This window comes from Molothrus aeneus, chromosome 6, assembly GCF_037042795.1.
Source record: "Molothrus aeneus isolate 106 chromosome 6, BPBGC_Maene_1.0, whole genome shotgun sequence".
Taxonomy (NCBI): domain Eukaryota; kingdom Metazoa; phylum Chordata; class Aves; order Passeriformes; family Icteridae; genus Molothrus; species Molothrus aeneus.
Genome location: NC_089651.1, coordinates 15228744 through 15254843, shown reverse-complemented (window position 1 = coordinate 15254843; position 26100 = coordinate 15228744). Strand labels below are relative to the sequence as shown.

Below are 26100 nucleotides of genomic sequence, written 5' to 3'. Positions count from 1 at the left end.
TGGGACTTAATGTCCAACACATTACTTGTCACAAGCTGCATCTGGGAGTTTTGGCAAATCACTTCATCTCTCCATCCCCTCACTGCAAATGTTTTTTCCTCTTGTCTATCATTTCTCTTTGGGCTGTAAGCTCTTCAGAGCAGAAGAAAATTGTTTTTCCTCTGCCAGAAAATCTGAGGTCCTTCCTGATTGTACTTAGTGATTTTAAGGGGTATGTGTATCCTAACCTTTTTCCCAGCAATTAAAAATTGTTGATGGATGAGAGGGCCAAGCTGCACACAGGGGACCCACAGCATGAGGGCCTTCCCTAGCACATTGATGGGGATGCTTGTTCTTCTCTTCCTTATATATTCTGCTGGGGGGGGGGGGGTTGTGTCATGGTAGGAACTCACTGATCCTTCAATCCCTTCCCAAACCCATCTCTTTCCCTGCTTCCTCTGAGTCAGTTGCTGTCCTGGCAGGGTTCATATCTCCCTAGTTGCCTGACTATGTATCCCTGGCCATAATTTAATAATATTCAGTTCTGCCTACCCTCTAACTTCTTTCCCCACACACTTGACTAGAGACAAGCTGCAAGTCATCTTCGTCAGTGATGTGGAAGGACAGGGTGATATTCTCTGCCCTTGCACATACAAAGCCTTCACAGCTCTTTTCCCATTCAACCCAAAAAGTCCAGTTTCTCTTGAGGATGATTTCAAGAACTGAGTTTTGTGCACATCATAACACGTGTGTATCATGCATCTGAACAAACTAAGGCACTTCCCTTCCAAACAGGGATCCTAAGAGGGGACTTAAGGCACCCTAGCTTTTAGACTTTGTATCTTTTTCCAATTCATTTTTGTCTGGAGAAGTCCTTGAAGTTTAAAGAATGTGAAACATGATTTACAAATTAAATGCTAATTTGTAAACTGTAAATTCAGTATACAAATGAAAGTAAATTTGGTTGTGGAGTGTGGCTGAATCGGAAGGAAATGGCACTCCTGGGCTTGGTCAGGCTCATCTGTTATTTCTTGCTATATCTCTGGGGGAACAAGTCCAACTGGACCTGGAAGGGAAGGATTTCTGGGTTTTTTTCACTTGCTGTGTGCAGCTGGCACTGGCTGAGATCAGTAATGCCAGTTGGTCCTACCCCTGCCACTGGAGATAGGATACAGTCTCAAACCACTGCTGGCTTGACCTAACAGTGCAACTTTTTTGCTTCTTAGTACAATAAGCTTCTAAAACTGCACTCTAAAAAGTGTGCTCTATAAAATGACAGCATTTCACAGAATGAGAAAGATGTTTTACAAGGGTTTTCTTAGCTGATTCTGACTCATTTCTCATCTTAAAGTAGCATTCATTTCTCTGTTAAAAATGCCTGAGACTGCATCCATGTGAGCTTCCCACAGTTATTTCCTGTGTGCTCTCTCTTTTCCAAAGGCCAGGCAAAATGCACTTTGCTTTAGACATTCCTGCCAAAATGCAAATTCCTGCCTGTTACAGAATCCATTCTTCTTTCCCCGTGCAAAGCAAAAATGCTCACTGAACCAAAATAAACATCTCCTGCCCAAAACTGCAAGGCAGTTTCTAGGCAAAGAGGATGGAGACAGTGAAGCTGGGATTTAAGGCAGGCACTGGGATTTCAGTCTGTCAGTATTTCTGTAAGGGTAGGAGAAGGTTCACTTGAGGCTAGGGCACTCCCACTACAGTGAGGAGTGATTAAAATCCTAGTGACTTCTCTTCTCTCTTCACTTCAGGTCACTGACCAAACTGCTGGCAGCTGAAAGGGGATCTGGCCATCCCTAATTCTCTGCAGCTCACAGCTGGAGGCTGAGCTCCTCATGAGCTCATTTACCTTTCATCCCCAGGCTGCAACTGTATAATTAATTAGATTGCCCAAATTACAGACCATTTTCTATTTACTTTGTAAACAGATTTGTGATATACAGCAAAGAAAATCTTTTGTTCCTTATGGATCTCATTGTTGTCTAAAATTAGCTGGTTTGAGACCGAAAGAACCTCCCTGGGAGGGCTGCAGGGCTGGGAACCTCCTCCCTGTGTTGCATAAAAGCAGAGACATGGGCTCTGTGCCTCTTGCAGGAAAGGAGCTGCCAGGGATTGGAAGGCAGCAGACAGCTCCAGCACAGCCCAGTTACCTTCTCAGCTGACCTGGGAAAAGAGAGCCTCACTGCATTGTGCTAGATAGAGGCAGAAAGAAAAACCAGAGGATAAAAATATCAAATGTAACTCTCATTGACAAGAAATCACCAGGGCCTTGAAAATATTGATAAATAGCTGCTTGTATGAATCTTGGGCTGCCTAATCCCTTTGGAAAATCTGGTTTCAGCATGATTGCTTTAGCACCTGCAGTCCCGTTTTTTAAAGGATTTTCTTTCACGTGTGGAACAGCGTTTTGCAGTGAGCCTTGGGGCTCTGCATCCCATCACATTTCCAGTCCAGCATAGGAGAGCTGTGATGAGCTCCCAGAGGCTGTGCTTGCCTTCTCACACCATCTTGCAGTAGGGATTGCTAAACTGGCCCTCCAAAACTACAGGCTGCTTTCAAACATGTCACTTTTTTTTTTTAAATAGGTTTTGCACTCCTGATTTTCCTTGGTGCTTTTTGTCGCCGTTACTGCATCTCACAAACCATTTCCCTGCTTTCTGCTGCATGACCTTTGTTATTCATCCCACTGATGCCAGGTTTTCTAAGGAAAAAAAGTTGTTTTCACCCTTTTCATAGACCTCAAAAAAGGCAAGGTTTCTGAGGGTATTTTATGCCGTTTTCCTTTTTTTTTTTTTTCACGTTGAGCCTGTCAGCATGGATGAGGTTTATCATTATTTATGTCCTGCACTCAGCTGACCTGCAGCCTACCCAGCTGGGAACCTGCTGAGATCCTTGTGAGAAATGCTTGCTCCAATGAGCATAACATATTTTTTTAGTTCAATCTGAGGCTTGCCTTGTGGGTTTCATCAAGAAATGTGCTACCAGTGGGAGAGACCACCTTAGTTTCTGAGAGAAGAGGGGCAAGGGGGTCTCCCTCCTCCAGGTGGCTTTAAGGGACCCTGCAGGCACAGGGGGTGACACCCATCTGAAAATGAGACCTTTGCACCTCCAGGGGAGCTGTGCAATGTGTAATTCTAATTAAAGAGCACAGCCTATTCCCCTCCTCAGAAAGAAAGCAGCTTGTTTGGAGGAGAAAGATGAAAATCTGTCTTAACTGGATGAGGGACTTGGGAGAGGAGCTGTAGAAGCTGGAGCACAGTACCAGGACGAGGCACCAGGTATGTAGGGAGGCCAAGCCCTCCTAGGTGGTCCCTGCAGAGGGGTGCAGGATGAAGGGCGAGCTCCTGCTTCCATCTGATCTTCCTACAAGTGAAACCAAGTGTGGTTTTTCTTTCATTTCGTCACGTGTGCCTTTTATAAATATGTGCAGCCCTGTTGCCTCATTTGGCTGTCGTGAGTAAATACTGGTATTTGCATGTTACCTTAAGCTGGCTTGAACTGAGAGCAATTTCAAAGTAACTGGATAAGAGCTGTGTGCTCTCCGTGGAGGGGTGTGGTGAAGCCATAGGTCTTCATGAGCCCCAGCTCCCAGGCACCTTCTCCACACAGTTGGAGAGCAGAAGAGCAGGGGGCCCTTCCTGCCCCCCATCCCTCTCTCCCAGCCCCATGGAGCCAGCTGGGGTGCAGCTGCTCCTGTTAAGGGGGAGGACATGTCCCCGGTGGGGTTCAGGAAGGCTTTGTGGCAGGTCCTGGGATGGGAGGGTGGTGCTCCCTCCAGGCAAAGGCTTGGGGAGCCTGGAGGCAGGTCCTTGTTGCTGCAGGTGCTGCACTGGTGGTGCTGGGGTTGGGCTGCTGGATGCAGTGGAGTTGTTCTTGTTCCTTAGGAAGTGAATCCTTCCAGCAATCTGGAATCACCCTCTTCATCCTTCCAGGGGAAGCTGGCAAATCCTCCCCATGCATGTCACTTTGCCAGGCCACCAGCTGTCTTCTCAGTGCTCACACATTGCCTCCTGCATTCTGGTTTTTGCAGGAAGGAGAGGAACAAGGCTCCCTTTTAACCCAGTCTTTATAACTCAGAGGATCTTACCAGGAAAGGCAGGACTGCTAAAAGTCATCTGGCCTCTCCTTTCCTGGAAGGATCAGTGATCTCTGACAGGCACATCGTGGGGTTCTTCACACACTGAGAGCCCCAATTTCCTACTGTCTTGGTCCATCTCAGGTGCACAAGACACTAGGGGAAGCAGCAAACTCTTACCCCACACCACACTTGAAGTGCAGTGTTTTGACATCATATTTTTAATTTGATGGCTCTCTCTGTAAGACTGGGAGCATGTGCAAGCCTGCCTGTATTTGTGTATGTTTGGCAGTGGGGAAAACACACACTATTGTATTTCCATTTGAGATTGAGTGGATGTTCTCTGTTACACTTTCCAGAAATTGCCTCAATTGCAAAGCAGACCTGGTCTGTGCTCTTTCTGCCCATACTTTCCTGACTGCTAGTGTTGACATTGCTATCATTGTCCTCACAAGAGATGTTTCACGTGCCCCAGACATTGTTTCTGAGGTGTGCAGTGAAACCACTGCATTTTGGCTGATGTCACTGGGCTGCTCCCCACAGTGAATATCTGAAGTCAGGCAAAAGGGGTGAGGAATCCAATCAGATTATTTTTATGGTTACAGTCTTGTCTGAACAAATGTTTTCTTGCTGTCTTAATGGTTAGCCTGGCATCAGTGATACAAATATTTACCAGTTTATAATTAACAGCTGAAACTACAGCCTACATAGTCACATTACTTAAAGATGAAAGTAAGGGGATAAAAAAGTTAACATTTAAAGATTAAATTACTACAATGACTTTGAATAGGATTGTGCTCATGTTTATACCCAGTGCTGGCAAACCCAGGGAGAGCTACTAACTTGGACTGGCGGGGATTGGGAGCAGGGTTTGGGCTGTTACATGCACTGCAAGTGTATTGATGTACTCTTTGCATTAACCCTCCCAGGTTTGTTCATGATTATGTTTTCCATCATCTCTATGGATTTCTTTGGCTTGGAAGCAGTGGAGTCTGGATATCTGATGTCATATTTTGGTGTCCTTCAAATGGTAAGTGAAGTGCAAGTCCCCCTCTTGGACAGATTAGCTTGCCACACTGCTACCTAATTCACTACCTTCTGGGACACATGCTCTTCCAAATCCAGGTGCATTATTGGCAGGCAAATCCTAGCTCTGCCATATGGCATTTAGCTTCAAAAAGAGAAGCGACTCCAAATTTATTCTGTTCCTTGAAATGGGAAGAAATTGGAGCAAGGAGTATCCTGAAAGCTTTCTTCCCCTTATCCCTCTCTGTGGATCTTTAAGCTGTGGAGCTAAAATTTCCTTGGACTGATATGTCCTGGGTTTTGTAACAAAACTTACATTGAAGCTAAAGTGCCTTGGCTGAGGTTTTTCCTGGTGCAGGTTAGTTGATTTGCATTTGTATAGTAGCACCCTGTATACTCAGGAAAGCAGACAACCTTACTGGTGTTTTCACTGAAGATCCCTTCAGCGTAGAAGAACTTGTTTCTGCTGCATGGAAACAAGCACAGCAAGCTTGTGATTCCCAAAAAAGAAAAAAAAAAAGAAGAAAAAAAAAACAAAACCAAAGCACAGAAAGGTGGGTGACAGAACATGGTTAGGAGGCTACCAAAATGGGTAAAAGGGAAAAAAGTCAGCTGAATTAGGCAGTAATAAGGTCAAAAATGTGCAGTGTTGTATTATACCAGAATGTTCCTTTTGGAGGAAGAGGCTTAATAATTTTGCAGAAAGAGCAGCAGATGGTTATAACCAAGCCCCAAGGTAGGAATGCAAGTTAAGCAATATCCTGAAGGAGAGTGGTCTTGTTATTAAATCCTCTTCATTTCCTGGGTATTGCCAAAGAGTTCCTGTGGGAGCTTCTCATTTGGGGAATGGCAGCTCAAGCTGCTTCCTTTGTGATTTGGATTTGACATGGTGTTGCCAGTCACTTGGGCTCTGGCCTGCTCTCACCAAATCTTGGTAGAGCAGCAGACAGGCATGGCTGTACATCAGCAGCTGGATTCTGCAGGGTAAACTGCCTGGAGCTGAGCAGATGGTGCCTTTGCCATGTCCCTCCTGTGAGGGTGGCTTTGGAATAGCTGTCTCTTGCTCCTGTGAACATCTCCAACCTGTTGAATGCAGTCCCATTCAGCCTCTTTGGGAAGAAGACCAGTTTGCCAGTGCACAAGCAAGCTTCTGACCCACACTCCACTGCTTTCAGAGGCTTTCCCTATGTTAGCCTTGTATGCTGCCTCCTAGACCAGGACCTGCAGGAATCACTCAGGTTTAGAGGGGCCAAGTCAGTGTCCCGTATCTTCTTCCCCATTTGAATGCAGAAGGACTCCCTGCAGCTGGGCTTTTAACTTTAGACATACCACTTAAACCCCTGTTACCTAGGCAGAAATTCGATCTGGAGTTGCAGCATGGCTGTGGTGTGCTTGTTTAGAGTGGGTAAGGTGGGCAGCAATTGCTCTTGTGGCTAGATGGAGCCTGGACTCCACTGCTAGGTCCAGGATTTCTGTCTTGAGGACACTGCTGTTATGTCTGGAATATCTGTCTGCCTTCAGTGCCATTGTTCCCCAGGTTAGTTTGGTTGAAACTGCTGTAGATAAGGTCAGCTCCTCTGCCCTGCTGGGGCACCCCACACAGAGACAGCCCTGGAAGATATGGGAATTACAGCATCCACTCTGCTTCCTCATGGATGGTCAGATGCCAGGGCTAACCAGGGACCTGACCCTTCCCAGAGTCACAAAGTTTCATCCCACAGAGGCCAATCATTCCTATTGCCACAATCCAAGCCAGCAGGGCCCTGCAGGCTCAGGTGCAGCATCTGCTTTGCTGGGGAGTCTTTGCCTTGGGACTTTTGGCACAGAAACTGGTTTTTATCAGCCAGGCAGTTTTCTTTCATACATCCATGCAGTTTCTATCCATACAGCTAAGCCTGTCCTACAGTGGCAGTCCAAACTCTACTCTGGTTTATGCAGGACAAGATCCTCAACTGGACCAAACTGAACTCTCACTCTCTGGCTTTTAAATTATTGTAAAACGTTAGAATTTATGTCTTTACTTTCAAGTATCTGTCTAGAACCACCCAAAGATATCTCTTGTGGATGGTTCTGGGTTAATGTTTCATGGCTGTTTTCTGTTTGGGTTGCAGGGAATAGAGGTGTGCTGGCTCTGTCCTGCTGAGCCCCAGAGCTGCTTGAGTTGCCCAAACTGGCATTTCAGATGCATTTGTTTCTGCTTTACAGTGAATTGATACTGCTGAGATACAAATGCAGATTAGGGTGCAAGTGAATTCCACCAGTCTGGATAGGTGAATGATGATTAATATCTGCTGACTGGCTTCCCCACTTCACTGAGTAAATGACAGCTTTATTCATGAGGAATACAATGTAATTTTCAGTCAATTTCATCAGCCAGATACTCAGCTTTGATTTTTTTTTTTTACTCTTTAGTTTGCCCTTCTGTAAATCATTTCCCATCCTCTTGGACTTGCCCTGAGCCCTTCTGTTAGAGGAAACCTGTCCCCATGTTTGCATCTCTTCCTGGACTTGAAAAAGATGGTGTTTAAGGACTTTTATAGCTGGAAGGGGACATTAAAGAAATTAAGGGGGAAATTATTTCTTTTGTGTTATTGTAGTTTATTAAATTAAATATTCTCAAAACTTACATATTCCTCTTACAGAAGGCAATGTTGCAGCTCCCTTTCCCAGCCTGATCAGCAATCCCAGGATGACTCAAATAGTGATGGTGTCTTCCTGCCTTCCTCTCCCACCCCAAGGATATTATGCTCCAATTGCTTAATCTAGTTTTTCAGCTTCCCAACCTCATTTGACCTGCTGTGGTGAGAAGTGGCCAATGCACTGTAAGAATCTGTTTCTCCTCATCCCTCTCATTCAAGCCAGCTAAAGAGTACCTAGAGAGGAGATTTTGAGAGGCTTTGAGTCAGTCCACCTAATTTTAAGTAGGCAACTCAAGTTCTTTGCCATTGCTATCCCAAACAGCTCTTTGCATGGGGAATCAGCACAGAAACACAGACCCTTGAGATGGAGGATGTTAGTTTAGACACCATCAATTCCTCCACCCTTTGCAGATGGAGGATGTTAGTTTAGTCACCACCAATTCAGGCATCACTGAGGGATCCCATCCAGAGCTCCTCAGCCTCACCTCATCCTGTGGTGAGCATCATCCAACAGCAGGGGATATGGGAAAGTGTGGGCAGGGTGAAGTGCAATGCAGGTGGGAAGGGGGCTCATGTCTGGGTCAGGACACAGCCAGGCAAGGTCAGAAAAGGGGGGGGTGGGAAGGCAGTGAGACAGCATTGAGACAAGAACTGTCTGATGAGGAAACAGAGCTGTGGCTTGGAAAATGGAATATGACTGAGGCTGGAATGGACTGCTGAGGAAATGAAAGTAGCACATGGGGGTAATTCAAGCAATCCAGGTCTCTGCAGTGATTCTTGAAGCACCCTGAAAGTGTGGGGCTGTCTGATGAGCTGGGACTGTGCCAGGTGAAGAGAAGTCATGTGGGAGATAACGAAATGAGGAGAGGAGGGCAGACAGCAGGAGAGCTGCCTCTGCACCAGCTGCCTCTGCATCACTGCAGAGATTCCCTTGCTCATGATGTGCTTGAAGCATCTTTATCTGATCACTGGTACGTCTCCAGGCAAGAGTTATGAGAGCCCGTCAGGGACACAATCCCTCTGTCCTCCAGGGCTGGGCTTCCAGAGCCCTCTCATCTGAGAAGCCATGCAAATGAGATTTCCCTCATAGTGAATGCCTGGCAGTGTGAAATGCCATTCAATCTCCCTCCAGATAATAATTAATTTCATAATGGTTTAAAATAATATCATTTTGAGTAATGGGCAGAAATGAACCTAGACTCTTTTTTTTTTTTTTTTGAGTTTGCAAGTGTGATAGCATGGACACCTTCCAGGTGTAGTATGTGGCTTGGAAAATGCTGCTGGAGGATTAGGCAAGTGAAATACCTGGAGTCCCCAATTGATATCTGAAGTCACATCTGATGCTTAGATTTCAAACCATGGGAGGGGGTGGGGGAAACTTTCCTTTAAGAACTTTTTCTCAAAAAAAACCAACCCAAAGCAAAATGCACCAAACAAAACTCTGGGTGGGACAAAGGGGTAGATATTTATAACCCTGAGGATCAAGAAATCATAAGACATCTGTTCTATTTACTGCATTTAAATTTGTATTGTTATACAAACTCCACCTCTAGCTGTGCAGCTTCTGGAGGGACAAGTTGGTACGGAGTGATCCTGAAAAGATGAGAGAGATTCCTGGAGGAGAGATTTACATTGCGTATCATCTTATCACCAGTCTGTCCCTCTCGCTTTTTTTTTTCTCCCTACACAGCAAAAGAGATGATTAAAGAGCCGGGGATTTAATTACAGCCAGGTATGCCTAGGGGGAAAACCCACTTAGTGAAAGGACCTTGCAACAACAAACAGAAAGTTCTCCAGTTTCCTCGCTTTGAAGGATTTATATCTGTGCAGGGGGGTGGGTTGGAAGGGGAAAGAAAGCGATTAGGCTGGAGTTTGCAAAACACACCGTCCTCTTCCCCCTGCTTGGCAAAGTGCTGCCTTCAGCAGTTTGGTCCTCACCATCATCCCTCCTTCCAGTCCCACCACCCTCCTGCTCCTCCACAGCACCTGAACAACTCAAGCAATTTCCGGCATGGCTGTGTCAGTAAAGCGAAGCCCTTTCCCCAGCATGGGCTTTGCAGCACGTTCAGCCCCTGGACTGTGCTGACCCCCGAGCCCTGCCCCAGCAGGTCCCTCCCCAGCCAGGCTGGCCTGGGAACTGCCAGCCGGCACAATTTCAAAGGCGAGATACGGGTCCAGGGCGTGGGAGGCAGCTTCTGATGTGAATCATGCTATCTGTGCAGGGATGGGGCCCTGCATCTCCTCTGTGAGGCTGTACCAGCTTATCTGGCCTGCTGTGTCTGCCTCTCCGACCTTCTCACAGCTTTCCATTTCCAAGCTGGCAGGTGAAAGGGAAATCATTTTGTTGCTGGGCTCTGTCAAGCTTTGAATTGGTGCTGATGGAGGAATCTTTACCAACAGTCCCACGTCCTCTGAGATCAGAGGAGCAGCTGAGCATCTGCACAACTCCTCTGACCTCCACAGGTGAGGTCAGCTTCTTGCAGGTGCCAGTCAGCTCAGCAGCAGCCCTGTGCAGCAAGGCTGGGGCTTCAAAAGTCTTCCAAAGACTAGCACCTTGGACTTTCAAATACAATCTTTTCCATCCTGCAAGAAGGGGTTCCTGAAATTTGTTAGAGGTTAACAGTCAAATGGGTAATTGGCCTTTCTGTGCAAATGGGAGCAGCTGTTTTCTCAGAAACCAAAAGCAGTGATAGAGGCAAGAGAGTATTTTTCCATGTGATTTGCTGGACTAGTGTAACAAATCCCCAGCTTGCTGAATGCAGAAAGTGATGAACAGAGATTTGGCTGTTCTTATGCATTTATTGGGAGACTTATTTGCCTTTAAAGAAGGAGAGGGGGGCGGAAAAAAAGATGAGTTGATTTTTCCTGTGACATATGTACACAGCCACAGGCAGTGCCTGTTATTTCACTTGCAAACAATTTCCTCTCTCTTTTGTTTATTGATGGCAGAAGGCATTCCAGCCAGGTACACTGGCTCTTCCCCGACTTCAAAGGAGGTCAGGTTACAAAGGCAAGCACCATCCAGGCAAAATGAAATGCAGGAGGGTAAGGCCCATTGCAGTCGATCTCAAGGGGAGTTTATGTGCAAGGAAAAAGCCCAGAACACACCAGTAAAAAAAAAAATAAAAGAATAAATTCCATTGATCAGCTACCAGAGCTTGTCCATGGGAGTGGTGATGGCCAAGTCACCTGGGATGTCCCTGCTACCTTCTGGTAAACCAGCAGCACATGTCCAAAATCTTACATGGGAGAGTGCACATGAGCCTCCTTTCACCTCCCTAGATGTGCAGCTCATGCCAGCCCAGGAGCTCTGCACTCAGGGAAAATTTCAGGCTGGAAGTAATGGGTTTTCAGGTCTAAATTCAGACAAGAAAGTGAGGTCAGACTTACTGGTGACTGGAAATATTATCTAGTGCCTAAATCAAGGCTCTGTGTCCAAAATCAGGATGATGGGCCTTGCCTGCCTGGGCTTCATGGCTGGATCAGCAGTGCCCTTGCTGGGGAGGAAGGCAGGTAGCCCAGACAGCCTGCGGGGGGGGGACTGCCATCTGTACAACCTAAGAATTGCTGCCCAGCCCCAAGGGGAAAGCAGGTGACTTGGGCTCATTCTTGCCCTTGGAAATAGTCCCCTTGCCAAGCTGGTTGATTCAGCGGTGATGTTTTACCTTGAGCTTTTTATTGCCACAGTCCAAGTGGTGGGAAAGCCCATGGGGGATGGCAGCATTGGCACGAGGACTATCCCTCTGCTCTGCTGACTCTTGAGGACAGCTCATTCTGCGCATCTCCAGCTCCTGCCAGCTCAGAGCCTGTCTCTGCTGCAGTGCTGCTTGTTGCCTTCACACAGGGGCTCGTGTGCAGTGATGGCAGTGGTTTTGGGAATGCCGCTCCCATGGCCATCAGAGCAGGGACGTTGCTGATGCTATACCCTAATGACTCAAGGAAGGGCAGGGACTGGGCTGTGCCTGCACGGTGTATCCCAATAAAATATGCCATTCAAGTCTGGGCAAATTGGGAAATGTTTCCTTTCCTCCAATGGCTCAGCAGAGCTGAACTGGGGCTCGGTGATGCCACCCTTGAGTCAATCTGTGCCCTGTAACAAGGCTCAGCCCCCATTCCATGTGACTCAGCACAGCCCCAGATGTAGGAGGGACTGGGAAGTTGCAAAAAGTTAATGATGATTCTCCCTTTTTGGAGCACTCAGCTTAATGGAGCGTCGCTCAGTGGTTTCCCCACCCAAGCCCGGAGTAGGAGCTGCTGGGGCTGGTATCAGCCTCCTCTCATGGCAGGGCTTTTGGTCAGGATGATTCAGGTCACCCTAGGCATTGTCCAAGCCTCGTGCCACAGCAGGTCCTCCTGTCCCAGAGGCAGCTTGACAGGTGACATGACCCAGGAAGGACACACAGAGCCCATGCCAGTGGCACGTGGCAGCTGGGCACACGTGAGCCAAGCTCTCCAGCCCTGGCCAAAGGCAGGGACAATGACAAAAAAGGAGCCTTCTTGGTGTGATGTGCCCTCGTGTCAAAAATCCTTTGTGATCTGAAGCAAAGTGAAGGGTTGAATTTTGATGGTTTTCCATTCAGTTGTATGTTGTTGGAAATATATTAATTTTGTAGCTATTGTTCTTTATGTCAACTTCATTTTCACTCTATTGCTATTTGCCCTTTTTTTTTTTGACTGGTTATTATAGATTAACATATCTTTTCTGTTTAATAACTTACTTTCTCATTTATTTTGCACTCATTTCCTTTCAGCTGACTTTGGATTTCTGCCTAAGGACTAACAAAATAAGGCTGAGTGTAGTGTAGTGTCATTCCTGGTCCAAACGGACCACTGAAGTTTTCTCCAGGTTGGACTGCCACAGAAGTAAAGTGAAACAAAGCATTTTGAACTAGAGCTCTTCTTTCAAGTCAGAGGGGTTTTCATTTGGATCAAACAAACCCTTTCAAGGCAGGGGAAACTCAGTAGATCCCTATCAGTCCCTTCCCTGTATTGTAGTCAGTCAGACTGTTTAACCATGATCTCTTCCAGCCTCTCTCATGTCTACTTGGGCCAGGATCACCTGAAGTATGGGAGATGCTGAACAGATAAATAAAAGAGGGAATCTGTGCTCTGCAAAGTGCTGGAAAAGTAAAATAATATCTGGGACTTTAATATTTTGCTCTTCCTTCCCTCCCCCTCCCCCCCAGTTTTTGTTTAAAATCTGTAGAACCAGTTCCCCATCCTTTACATCTGCGTGTACTGCTGGGACTGGATATTAGCATCTCCGTCATACTTGTTTCCTGCCTAAAAATGATGAACCACCCAATTTGTATATTTATAGTTTAAAATAATGGCAAGAGAAGGTACAGACTTACTGGTGATTTTCCTCCTTTGCTTACAAACGTGCAGTTTTTCTTTGAGAGGTCCTGCCAAGAATGAAGACCGTAACATTGACTGTATTTCACAAACACATCACAAGTTGTATCTGCAAGCCTTTTTAGAAAGTTTCAGTCACTGCTGCTGAGTAGGCAGTGATGGTAAATTCAGGCATGCACTCTGAGTAAAACTTCCAGCTGATGGGATGGATCTCTCTCTAGAAAGCAAAACACTTGAAATAATGGATCACACCTTCCAGTCATTTACTGTGGCAGTGAGGTCCTTCTTTGTCAGAGAAACCCTGATGGAAGAACCTGTTTGCTTGAAGAAAGTAGCAATTCTCTTTTGAGTTTGTTTAAATTATTATATTATATCAGGCTTAATGGTGCTTATGTGTTTCTTTGCCAGGTTGTCCAGGGTTTGGTGGTTGGGAATCTTGCTAGTCGCTGCTCAGAGATGACCCTGCTCAGACTCAGCGTCTTCGTCTTCGCTTGTGTGGGCCTGGGCATGGTAAGTGGGGTGGGAAATCACCCACAATGCCTTTAATGCCTTTAATATCATCACAAGCAGTGACACAAGGTCTGTGAGACCTGGCTGCGAGCTCTGCCGCTGGAAATGCCACCTCTGGCTCTCTTGGGTGGTCTTCAGGGCAGGGAGAACCAGCTCTGCTGGGCCTCTGCACAAACAGAGCCGCGCTCGACGTCAGCATTGCGCCAAGCCGTGATAAAGAGCCGTGTGAGTAATAGTTATGGGGATTAAAAACTGTATTAATCTTGCACAGAAACTCACTACGTCCCTCCTGAGTCACCGGATTTGCACAGAAATCCTGGCCTGGTCTTGTCAGCAACTGCATTTCCTGGACTACCCAGAAAGTAAATGAAGATTATGGTGGGGAAAAATCATTGCAGTTGTATATTGCAGTGAGACAGCAGAGGTTGTGCACTCACCTTCTGGGGCTTTATTTTTGTCTAATCCCCCAATATGAGAGCATTTGGGGAAGGAGGTAGCGAGGCAGTAATTTTGTTCCTCCACTTTGGGGTAAGTGATGTTAGCTGTTGTTGGTTGTGTCCTCTTGGGCGACGGTTGGTGCCAATCTCAAATAGTAATTGGAAAACTGAGTGGATGTAGGTAGCTGTGCTGGGAACTGTCTTTGCTCAGATAAACCACGTTCAGGGCACTAATAGCTCTGCCCAGCCCATGGGGATGGAGGAAAGGTGCTTACAGTCCCTGTCAGTGCATTGGACCCAAAAGAAAATTGAGCTACATCAGCCTTTCGACATTCCCTGCAGGATTTGGCCTTGAGCCTTGCTGCCAGGATGCTGGTGGTGCTCCCACTGCTGCAGGTAGGATGAGTGCCATTCCCACAACCATACCACTGCTGTGGGGAGGTCAGGGCCAAGTCCTGGAGGGTGTTGAGGTTTGTGGCTCCCAGCTACATGGATGAGATGAGGCACCTACACACCTTAGCTAATCTGAGGCTAAATCATGTCTGAGATGAGGCTGTGAAGGAAGGATGGGTGCAGACCAAGGCTTGGCTCTGCAGGTGAAGCATGGTCCCTCTCCCTGAAGTTTTTGAGGCTCTGGGGGATTCTTTCAGGTGTAGAATGCTTGGTAAGGGTCTCTCCCAATTGGTGTCATGCTCTTTGGGCTGAAATCAATATGCCCTTAACATGGGACATCTGCACAGAGCTTTGATGCTCTTGAACACAGCCTGGGAAGGACTTTGAAGGGCTCCCCATTGTGTTTTGGTCATGGGTGGGAGCAATTGGGTGGGAGCAATTAGGTGGGACCAAGGTGGGCCTGGCCCGTCTGGAGAGATGAGCTCCCCCAGCCAGGTGCAGGGCAGGTGTTGCTGGGACTGAATCCCTGTGCTGAAGCCCGGTCCCATGGGAATCAGGCAGAACAGCAACATGAATTATATGGCTTTTGTGCACTGAGGTGCCACTGACCTCCAGGGAAGGCTGGAGTCAGGTGGAGATAAGAGAGAAAGCCTTGGTGGCAGTGGAGAGGCACATGGGGCAGCACAGATGTCCCAGTGCAGGAAGGCTCATGTTGGCTGCACAGGGAGGAGAACCAGGAGCCAGGAAGGGAAATCATCTTAGAGCTGCTAATTATGCCAAGCCCAGAGGGCTGTGGACATCCTAACAGCACGGGCCTGGGGACAAGGGTCAGCAGTGACTTCCCATGAGAGCTATTCATAGGCAAATGCAGCTGGGACGCCCCATTAAAAAGCGCCCTGTCCAAGTGGCTGCCAAGAACACATCCGCTCTGGGGTGGCTTTCTGTCTCGGTGGGGATGAGGGCTGTCACAGCAGCAGCCCCAAATGCAGAAGTTATTGAGTGAAGCTTTTAATCCTTCACAGCTGCTGGTGGAGGAGCGTCCCACCTGCTGTGCCCTTGCAGCATGTGGCCTCCACACGCAGCAGTTCCCCGCCCCGAAGGATGGAAGTGAGGAGAAAGGCGAGCTGTTAATAAAAGACACTCCAGAGCCCATCCTGATATCACAGGCAAGGGAGGTGGGCTGGGGTGTTTTTGGAAGGCTGGCACAAGCAGCAGCAGACAGACAGTGCAGCAGCTGGGAAGAGGCTGCAGGATGTTCCCAGCAACAGGCAGCTGGAGAAGGGAAGGGGTGGGCTGAGAGTTCGGCAGTAACACCTGGATAAGGAGAGGAGGGAAGAACCAGTGTCTGATCTGCAGATGTGAGCTGGGAGAGCGTGGGCAGGGCTGTAGGAGGACTTGGCAGTTGAGATGGGGAAGTTTTTCCCCTTGTCTGAAGGCACGGCTGTACCTCATCCTGCCTGCATTTCCCAGGCATTTGTTTTTTGAGTTGTCTGCTGAGACTCCTGATTCTGCCTCACCTAAAAAATGCTTTCAGATCTGCTCACCTCAAAAAACTACTCACCACCCAGCAGCTGAGGAGTAGCAAGGACTGGGTTCTGCCTGGCTCAGTTCTCCCTCAGCCCCTGGGAAGTGAGGAGCCATTTCCCTTTGTTTAACAAGAGACACAAGATATGCCTCTGCTCTTTTCTGCTCACTTGCTCCAGCGCATGAGGGAGTCTGTACAAGGCACAAGGGATTAAAACTGATTTTTTCTATGAGCTCTGCAATGTTGTCCTGCAATGACATTTGCCCTAGCAAGGAATTAGTCTCCTTCCTTTTGTTTATGTACCAAATACCTGTTCCTCTGTCTTTCTTCTCTGGTTCCTTAATCAGAAGTGCCTAGATCTTAAACAAAATGTAAGCAAAGAGCCCCTTTGAGGAGAAAAACCTGGCTGTGTGTAACTCTAGAGGGGAACTAGGAATAAACCTCAGCATTTCCAAGTCATTAGTGAGCAATGTCTCTGGGCTCCTCCATCTTCTGTAGCCGAGAGGCAGGGACCAGATTTTAGGACAGAGAACTCCAGAGAATGAAACTTCTGGCTAAACCAGTGACAGAAGTTTCCAGCCACAATAACACACCTTGAGACATGGATTAGGGCAGAAGACTTGCAATAAAGGGGGAATTTCCTTTCCATGCCCCAGAGAAATCCATTCATTTGACCAGCAGGGCTTGTGAATGAGCTGGGAGCCGCTCCAGCCCTACAGCTTAGGGAGCCTCACCGCTTTTGTTTCAGCATTAAACAGCTGGAGGGATGTCTCCGCTAAGAATATGTGCAATAACAAAATCATTACTCTCCCTAATTATGCTCGCTAATGTGCACTCATGGCCAGAAGACCTATTCCAGATTACTGAATTTGGTGAATTTATTAGCAGGGAAGCAGCAGAACAGGATTAGAAATCCCAAAGGTACGGTGTTACATAATGCACCGTGCTCATTTATGTTGACAGGCTCAGTTTAGTTTTAATTATTTATGATAATGAACCAAAAAGCCTTCTCTAGGCTGTTTTGTATAAGTAATGGAAGCTTCCTGAAGTACACCACATACATCTGCTGTTCAACATTTCCTCGGGAGCTGGACAGAAGACAGGGGGAAGGGACATCACTAATTCCCAGATGCTAAAAATACCCACAGTAGTGCCGGGGAAACGTGCTGCCAGATTGTAGGGTATCGTTTGCTCTGCATGCTTGGAATAATTCACTGCAGACAAATGGCAGGCTGTGAAAGACCCCACAATGGCCAAAGCCGCACCACTACATATCATTTGTGGCTCCCACCATTTCCCTAAGTCATGGGTTTTACTCGTGATTTTCCTCCAGGTTGTTTCTTGCCGCAAAGTCACCGCGTGTGCTCTTTGATGATCTGTGGTCTGTTGTGTGCTGTCCCTTAGGCCCTGATGAGGACGGTGTGGCATTACTGCATCATTGCGGCGCCGCTGGTGTTTGCCTTCAGCATGCTGGCCACCATCACCGACAGCATCCTCACCAAGGCCGTGCCCTCCTCCGACACTGGTAAGACTCATCAGAAAAGGTCAGACTGGTGTTTCCTCACCTCTGAGTCCATGGGGCACTTCCCAGCTCCCACCACAGCTGTGGAGCACTGGGGTACCCGTGGGTAAGCACCCAGATCTGGGTGGGCACACCATGGGTGTTGGCAGAGCCAATGAACGGAGCTGGTGGGGCTGACATCCTGTGCTGCCTGCTGACATCCATAGTGGTGGGCACAGAAAGGGAAGGCTTTCTCAAGCTCTTTTTTCCATGGAAAGCCAAGGTATGTTAAAAAAATCCAAGAAACACTGCTCTTCCACTGTAACAGTGTCAGAGAGCGCTGCTTGTTCACACCTTTAACTTAGGGTATCTCAGCAGGGGATTCTGGATTACTCTTTGCAAACATGCTTTGTCTGATGCAATAATTGCCCCCCTCTCTCTGTTTTGGCCTTGTTTCAGGAGAGTTCCTGTATTTCTCTGTGCAAGACAGCAGTGGTAGACACTTAAATCTTTATACCTGGGGCTTTAGTTCTGTTGATGAAGGAAATATGCCTACATTATTGTCATGGGAGCTTGGCTGAGTTTGTGCAGGGATGGAGCTGGCTTAACCTGGTTTGTGTCTTTTGCTCAAGCCCTTTCAGGGTTTGCTCCCAGAGCGGGTACCCAAGAGTGTCTCTGCTTTAGCTGAGGCTTTCTGGGATGCCAGTCTGCACCTTTCATCTTCCCTAGCAGCTGTCTGAGCAGATACCTCTGCATAGACCCTACCAAAAATTGGAGCTGTAGTTTGCACAGCCCATAAGTGAAGTTTATAAAGCACTTTTGGAGATATTTCTGCGTGAAGAGCTTTTCTGAAAATCACTGCAGTAGTTTATTTGTAGAGTTGACCCACTACATCTCCTACAATTGCTGGGAGCCTGTGATTTTCAAGTGGGATATTTCCACCTGCAAGGACCATTTATCCCCAGTCTTCTCCTCCCTGGGAAGAGTCTCAGCCCCTCTGCCCAGCCAGGAAGAAATTTTGCTGCTTCATGACTTGGAGCAATGTTCATGTGAGGGAGAGCCAGCGGGGAAGGGCACCAAGCGGCTTTGGGACACAACCAAGCTGGAATTCATCCAGGCACTTCTCAAAGGGGTTTTGTGAGGAAAACCAGAGCAGTGTTTAGCTTTTGGAGCCCAGAGGCAAGCTTTGGTCAGGGAGGAAAATGGGTTTAGTTGCCTCACCCTGCTCCCTGCTTGCATATGTTGTTAGGCCAGCCTGTGCCTTGGTGGGATGGATGGTCACCCCTTAGCAGGGTGGGATTGCAGGGCAGGATGGAGGCAGTCTGCAGAGCGGTGCAGATGCTCAGGAGCAGGTTTCAGGTCATCAGGGGATGCCATGGGCTACTGAGGGCTTTTCCCTGCCTGTCCATCCTGGGCTGATGCCATGCCAAGTGCTGCTACAAATGTAGAGTTACAGCTGGCTCAAAACTGGGCATACCACAGAGGGAAGCTCTGGCAGGGAGCATTGTGGCACTGGGGGAAAACCTTGTCTCTGCCACTCCTTCCTGGCCCACACCTTTCAAACTGTGCTTTTTTCCTTACAATATTTATGGGGAAAGAGGTACTAATGGTCCTGTGCTTGTTTTGGATGTACCCAGGCTGGGGCTGGGGCGAAGGCAGGAATGCCTGACACAGCAGACCCAGCAGGCTGCCCTTCCACAGCAGCTGCAGCAGTGCTGGCGTGGGTGTCTCACAGAGAAATGCAGCCATTAAAATGCCTGCCATCCATCTCTGGCCGTGGGTGGCACCCCACAAGGGCTACTCCACCCATACAGCAGCCTAAAGGCTGCTCCTTCCTCTGTGAGCCCGAGACTGGCTCTGCAAAGAGAGGTTTTTGGTGGCACGTTAGAAACCCTTACCATGAGTGTGGAAATCTGGTTTTATGTAAAAGCTTTCCTGTCACTGTGTTGAAAACCTCAGCACTCACTTGCAACAACTTTTAGCTAATGCAAGGCAATCACACTTTGAGAATTTGCCTTTGGAAGCATCACTTTCGAGCCTTGCTGCTGTCTTTTCCTGATGTTTTTGGTCAGCTTCCAGCCTGTAGAAGCAATGGAGGTTTTTCTTTGGGTCAGGAAAAGGCTTTCTGAAGGAGCTGGAGTTTGGGCTGAGCTCAGGTGTCCATCTCAGCATGGGGCTGGGATGGATGAGGCATTGCAGGAGTGTAGCCTGTCCGCCCTCGCTAGACACTGAGTCACCCATCCTTGCATTTTAAATAGGCGTCTCAGAAAGGGAGCAGTGGGAGGTGGCAGGGCACCATCCCCTGCACCCATCAGCCTGCTTTAGATCTGATCCAAGGTCACTTCCTTCCGAGGCTGATGCTTTTGGCACTTGCTCTTTGCTTGCTCTCAAAGCTCAGGCTTTGCGCAGAAGCAAAGGTAGCAGTAATGATTTAATTGGTTTCCCTTTGATTTTTTTTTTTTTCATTCTCTACATCTTCAAAGGCAGGAAGAGAAAATCCAGCCCCACACGCACGTGCTGCTCAGCTGGACGCATGAGCTGGTGGCAGGGCAGCCCGGAGCCCATGGGGACTTGCATTCACACAAGCACTCCTTGTCAGCCCCGGTCCTTTCCCAAGAATGGAGGTCTTGTTCCTGCACAGATCCTCCCCGTTCCCGAGGGAGGGAGGCAGGAAGCCCAGCAGAGCCTCCGTGCGTAACGGGCCCATGTGCTCTGATTTTATTTGCGCATCAGAGCCTGAGGAGAGGAGAGTTTGCAGCCAGGCAGGGCTCGGGGCGCTGAACCCCCCCAGCTCTGCTGGAGCTCTGCAGGTTCAAAGGCGGCCGCTGGCGACAGTGACCTAATGGTTAAACCCGATTGCCCCATGGGCGTGTGGCTGATCTGGGCCAGCACCATCATCTGAGAGGCAACAGGATGTGAGCTGGAAAGGAGTCGCCCGTCTTGGAGAGCCGCCAGCACCCAGCCCTGAAACCTGCGGGAGCAGAGGAGATCTGGGATGGGAGGGGAGGATAGGCTCCCAGCCGGCACAGGTCATGCCAGGTATGGGAAAAAGGAACGGAAAAAAGCTGGAGAGGGAGAAAAAATAGCAGGAAAGGTGCAGAAGGTACAGCAGGTGAGCATGTGCGTTGGCAGAGCTGCGCGAAGCAATGCAGGAAATTTTCTGCTGAGGCGGTGACTCTTCCCAGTCAAAGGTCTTGCCTTCAATGAGATCTTTCACATGTGCAGCTTTGCCACAGAGCTGCGGCCGTGCTGCAGAGCTGAGATTTACAATGTCCCAAAGCCCCAGGGCGTCTGACGAGGGATCTAATTTAAGCCCATTAAACAGAAATTATCTTTCTCAGCAGCATGTTGGAGAAGTGCAGAGGGAGAGCCCGGGCTTTTAAGAGGATGGATTTCTGCTCCAGAAAGAAAAAAAAAAAAAAGGAAAGGGAAAAAAGTGCCTCCTCAATCATAAGAGCCAGTTTGGCAATTGCACGTAGTAATTAGTTTAATTCAAATACCTAGAGGGGAAAAAATAATTGCAAAACCTGCCCAGAGAGTTTGGTGGTTGTGGGATGGTTCCCATTGGCAAAGGGTCAAGGCAAGGTCCCACCCATCGCCTTTGTGTTCCCATGCGTGGGAGGAGCGCTCGGCAGCGCTTCCCGGGAGATTTCCCTCTCCACATGGCTACACCCTTGGCTTGGGCTCATTGCACAAGTATTTTAAGCACGCTGATAAAAGCCCAGCAGTCGCAGCCCGGCATTACACGAACACCTGGCTGCCTGTTCTCTCCGGGAGCTGGGGATCATTTCCCCGTGGCTGCCCACGTTAAACATCACGCTCCTGCTCCACTTCTTCTTGCAAACAGGACAGCATTCTCCTCATCCTTCCCAGCCGTGTGGTGGCAACACCTCAGCGTGTGCCTTAGTGGAAAACTGATGGCAGCAGCCCAAATTATCATACTGATAGTAAAAAAATAATTGCAAACATCATTTCAGAGCTGGGCACAATTTTATTGAATACACTGCCAGCTTGCTGTTCCTCCCAGTGTTGGGGGCTGATGATTTGCTGGCTGGCCGGGTATTTTCTGCTCCTCTGAACATGACAGCTGTCCTGAACAAAGACTGCAGGACAAAAGAGCGTACTGGGTGTGTGTGGGACAGCCTTGTCTCCCAGGGGATGTCCTGGCCATCCGTCTGCACGTGGAAAAAAACCTCACCTTTGCCAAACTGGAGGTGCTTCCCCATCCGCTGGGTTCCTGTTAAGGATGCAAATGTGAGAGCTGCTGGAGGGGGAACCGGCCCAGCCGGGCAAGGGCTCCCATATCCATCCAAATGGAAATATACGCTCTTTCTGCAGAGGGGGGTGGGGGAATATCTCAAGGGAGTTCTGTCTTTATCTGTGGTTTTATTTATTTATTCTTAAAGACCTAGTTAGGCCTAACCCTCTCACTCCTGCCAGAGAGCTGTTTCTCTGTTTCAGACTAGAGAATAAATGGCAGTAGTAGCTTGGGTGGAGCAGGGCCCACTCAGGTAATTAGGAGATTGGAAGAATCTGTGTGATTTGCTAGGAAGGCTCAAACATGACCCTAGAAATTACCTCTCCATCCCTAATCCCATGCAGTGGTTACCAGCCCTGCCAGGTGAGATATTCAGCAGCACCTTGTGGTGCCAAAGGCATCCCTGGACCCTCATGAGCACCCACTTTGCCTTTTGGGCAATGCTGCAATTGCCCAGACCGCTCAGGGAAGAGCTGAGCTGGCTCGTGGTGGAAACTGGTCCCTGTGCCTGCAGGAGTCCCTAACCAGAACAAACCCTAATTGTACTGCTATAAATTAATGCAAGAAATTATTTGAAGTGATTTGCTGCTACTGGAGGGGAGCAGAATTAGGGATGAAGGGGATCTTGTGTGCTCTTCCCTGCTTTCCATGCCAGGACTTGCTCTCACCCTGTGTGTCTCTGCCATCTCTCCTAGGTGCCATGCTTGGGATCTGCGCCTCAGTGCAGCCCCTGACCCGGACAGTGGGTCCAACCATTGGTGGAGTTTTATATAAACAATTTGGAGTCTCTTCCTTTGGCTATTTACAGTTAATGGTCAATTTAGGTTTGTTTGTTTACCTCCTGAAGAGTAAAATCCCACTGGAGGAGATGAAAAGCCAATAATACAGTTGCAACAAAGTAACCTCCTTATTTTTCCCATAGAAATAAATTCTTGAGGGTGTTTTTTTGTTCTGTAAACCTAGAATAAAACAATTTGAACAATCCTTCAATTTTATCAATATTTGCCTCTAGAGTAAGGGACAGATCAGTTTGCAGAGGTCTTGGAGCTGTGCTGGAGCAAATGGGGGCCATGTGACCCCTGGAGCTATCGGGTTCCTCCCATTAACCCCCCTCAGCAGTGGCTGTCAGGGCAGGAAACAGCCCCCAACCCTCAGCTGTTGTCAGGCAGCATTCCTGCTTGGATTCACTGAAACTGAAGGGATTAAGAGCCAGTGCCTTTGCTCTGGTTTGGCCTTTTATTTCAGTGCTCTGAAATGGTACAAAGAAAAAAACAAGGGGTGAAACACATCTGCTTTTGAGCATTGTTTTGCTGCATTTAATGCATCTCCAGCATTCTCAGGATAGAGGAGACACTGAGGCCAAAGGCTTTCCAATGCTGTGGCCAGAGGTTTGCTACATCCACAGCTCAGTCATGTGCAACCCTGCCTGTGCATGAGCTGCCAGCAACGAGGGACGAGGATGCAAAGCCCCGACGTACCAGGCTGCAGTGCCAGAGCCTCCCTGCCACTTCCAGAAACTGGGCCAACCCTCCTTCCAGGTTTTTTCCCCTCCCTGTACTATCCCTTGCTCTTACTACAGGCTTACGTAATTACATACTTTGCAACTTCTTCTAGTACAAAGTCTCCTGCAAGAATTGCGCTGATATTGGGAAGGGGAAATTACCTGCTGGAAATGACCAAGTTTGGAGCAGGTACTTTGTGTGCTACACTCACAGTCCTGACTGCCAGAATGGAGTTGTGTGCTGCAGCATTGCTCTCGAGGAAGCCCAGGTTAGTTACTGAGAATTGAGCCTCACAAAAAAAAAAACTTCAGCAATTTTATCCAAAAAATCAACCAATTTTTCTCCAAGTTTCTTGGTCCGGCTGCTATGGGAAAAGATCCTGCCTCCATTCTTCAGTTATCCTGGAGAAATTTAACTCTGTCTAGAGACTGCAGAGGTGAAGGAAGAGAGGAGAGCGAGTTCAGCTTGCTTTGCTACAAAGCTGAGGAATCCATGGAGCGTTGGCGCTCTCATTCCGAAACCAGGAATCCAGTTTTGTGCCTTAGCACAGCACTAAGCTATGGGGGCTGGGGAGGACACAGGGCGTTCGCAGAGAGCAGCATTTTCCCATGGCAGGGAGCTCCTGTGCCTTCTGCAGCTGCCATTACTGGATTCTGTGGGAAAGAGCTTCCAGAGGCGACCTTCTGCAAGCTGTGGTAGGCTTTTCTATCTCTACCACTGACCAGAACTGAACCTCAACACATTCTCCCTCCCTGGCTGGGAGACAAGGTCAAACACAAACAGGTTGTCTGGGCTTTCTCCACCTCCCACTGCCCAGTCCAAGGCACCAAAAAGCCAAGCCTTACCCACTCTTTTTAAGCCACTTCACCGCTGCCTGTATCCACAAATATGCCTCAACAAAAGTTACTGCAGCCCAGAGTACAGTAATAAAAAGTGAACATTTCAAGTAATTTATTTGGAATGGACACATTAATGCAAAAGCAATATTAAGACCAGTAACTGCTGAAAGACATTCAACAAAATAAATACAAATATAGATACTACAAATAATTTAAATTGTGTTTAACACCACCAGTCAGTGTTGAATCTTCCTTGCATCTCATAAATAGAAGATAATAGTTCACAAAGCTGTGCCACTCAAAACACGTGGACGCTTTGCTAGAAGTCCTGTATGAAAGTCTTTGGTTTTTCTTTATGCATCTCAGGCAAAGCTCAGGGCTCTTTGCTCAGCAGCCACAACGGGCTTGGAGAAAACCAAGCTGCTTCCAGCTCTCTTCTTTGCTTTCCTTCATTGGTACCCTGTCCCATTTCAGTCCAAGACACTCGATCTGGTTTATCATCCAGTGGTATGCTCTAAAGGTAGCAAGAGAAGTGGGTTAGTTAAACAAGCAGCACAGCAAGCAACAGGAGAAAAAAGAATGGGGGGCTTTAAAGGGAGAGTAAGCATTGAGCATTTATTTTCACAGATTTCTTTTTTTTAGCAGATTCTGTGAGGAAAGCATTGCCAAGTGCCATTTCTTATTGCCCACCACCCCCACATCGTTCTTTCGCCACACTGCAGAAGCGCAGCTCCCACCAGAAATTCCCCGCCATGCATCGGAGAAGGGGCCAGACCCCCGCGATGGCTCGGGACAGGGCCGTGTCCCCGCGATGGCTCGGGACAGGCCGTGTCCCCGCGATGGCTCGGGACAGGGCCGTGTCCCGCAAGCCCCGGGCTGCCAGCACGGCGCGGTTCGGGGCGCGCCCGGCCAGGAGGGAGCGCGGAGCCCCGCGCCCGTCGGGCTGCGCGAAGCGGGCGCCGGGGAGGGAATAATTGTAAAGGATCGAGCAGAAAGCCCACGGAGAGCGGCGGCAGCAGCGCCGAGGGGCCGGGAGGGCTCACCTGGGGCCGGGCCGGCCGGGCGGGCGGGCGGCTCAGGGCGCCCGGGCCAGCCGCCGCTCCTGGGTGCCCGCCGCCTGCTCCATCTCCTGGCGGCTCTTGAAGTCCTGGATGGCCCGCTTGTTCTGGAAGTCGATGAGGGCCATGGTGATGGAGGCGTTCCAGCAGCTCTGGTCCGGACACCGAAAGTCAATCTCCTTGCGGTCTTTGGTGACGATGGTGAAGTAGATGTACTTGCCCGTGCGCTCCACGCAGTCCACCTTGAGGATGGAGCCGAAGCCCAGCTCCTTGCCCTTGGCCCGCTTGTGCCCGTCGGGGAAGAGACTGAGGCTGTCCTTGGTCAGCACCACCAGCTTCTTCTTCCACAGCTGGAAAAGGCTGTCGCTCCGCTTCTCCAGCTCGCCCTCGCGGATCACCTCGGCTTGCATCTTCATCCTCGCTCCCCGGCGGTGGCTCCGGCTGCTGCTCCCACTGCTGCTCGGGCGGCGATGACCGAGCCCCGCCGCGATGGGAACAATTTATTGCAATGAATCAGCGCCGGGCGCCTTCCGGTGCCTCCCCCGGGGAGCCCGGCCCGCCGCCCCCTCCCGCCCCGCCTCCCGCCCGCCCCCCGGGCCGCACTCCCCGCCCGGCCGCCCCTGCCCGGGGGCTGCGCCACGGGAGCGGCCCCGGGACACAACCGGGGGTCCTGGAGGCTGCCCTGGGTGGGTGGGCAGGCTGCGGGGGGGGGGTGCCGCCCCCACGGGCTGCCTCGCCGGGGGCTTCCACTGTGCCGCTGCTGCTGCCGTATGAGGGGACCCCGATCCTGCCTGCCCAGTGCCCTCCCCACCCGTGTTTCCTCTGCCCGCCGTGAGGAGGGGGCCACTGTGATCTGAGACAGCAACCATCTTACCCCTCTGAGCACTCCCTGCCACTTCCCAGATCCCTAATGGGGTATAGGATGCTCCCAACACTGTTCCTAAGGGCCTGGGTTTGGGCATCTTCACAGCACTGGGCCTGCTCTGGCATCCTCTCT

General features: G+C 49.2%; 2 protein-coding genes across 2 annotated transcripts in view; one reads left to right on the top strand and one right to left on the bottom strand.

Annotated features, from left to right (window-relative positions):
* Positions 1-22694, top strand: part of SLC22A18 (solute carrier family 22 member 18) — a 58313-nt gene extending 35619 nt beyond the window's left edge. The window contains exons 7-10 of the mRNA XM_066552441.1: positions 4990-5090; positions 13489-13590; positions 17350-17470; positions 22400-22694. Coding sequence (XP_066408538.1) covers positions 4990-5090; positions 13489-13590; positions 17350-17470; positions 22400-22587 — 512 coding nt within the window. The 3' untranslated portion in view covers positions 22588-22694. The remainder of the gene's footprint in view (positions 1-4989; positions 5091-13488; positions 13591-17349; positions 17471-22399) is intronic.
* A 1431-nt stretch (positions 22695-24125) lies between these two features.
* Positions 24126-25649, bottom strand: PHLDA2 (pleckstrin homology like domain family A member 2). Its single transcript, XM_066552115.1, has 2 exons — positions 25089-25649; positions 24126-24559 (listed from the first exon to the last, which is right to left on the bottom strand). Exon 1 carries the CDS (start codon positions 25517-25519, stop codon positions 25121-25123), a length of 399 nt encoding a protein of 132 aa, XP_066408212.1. The 5' UTR covers positions 25520-25649; the 3' UTR covers positions 24126-24559; positions 25089-25120.
* Positions 25650-26100: the final 451 nt, after the last annotated feature.

What these genes read in the sequence shown, in the direction of transcription:
- PHLDA2 (XM_066552115.1), bottom strand. Translation starts at nt 25,519, where the DNA reads ATGAAGATGCAAGCCGAGGTGATCCGCGAGGGCGAGCTGGAGAAGCGG.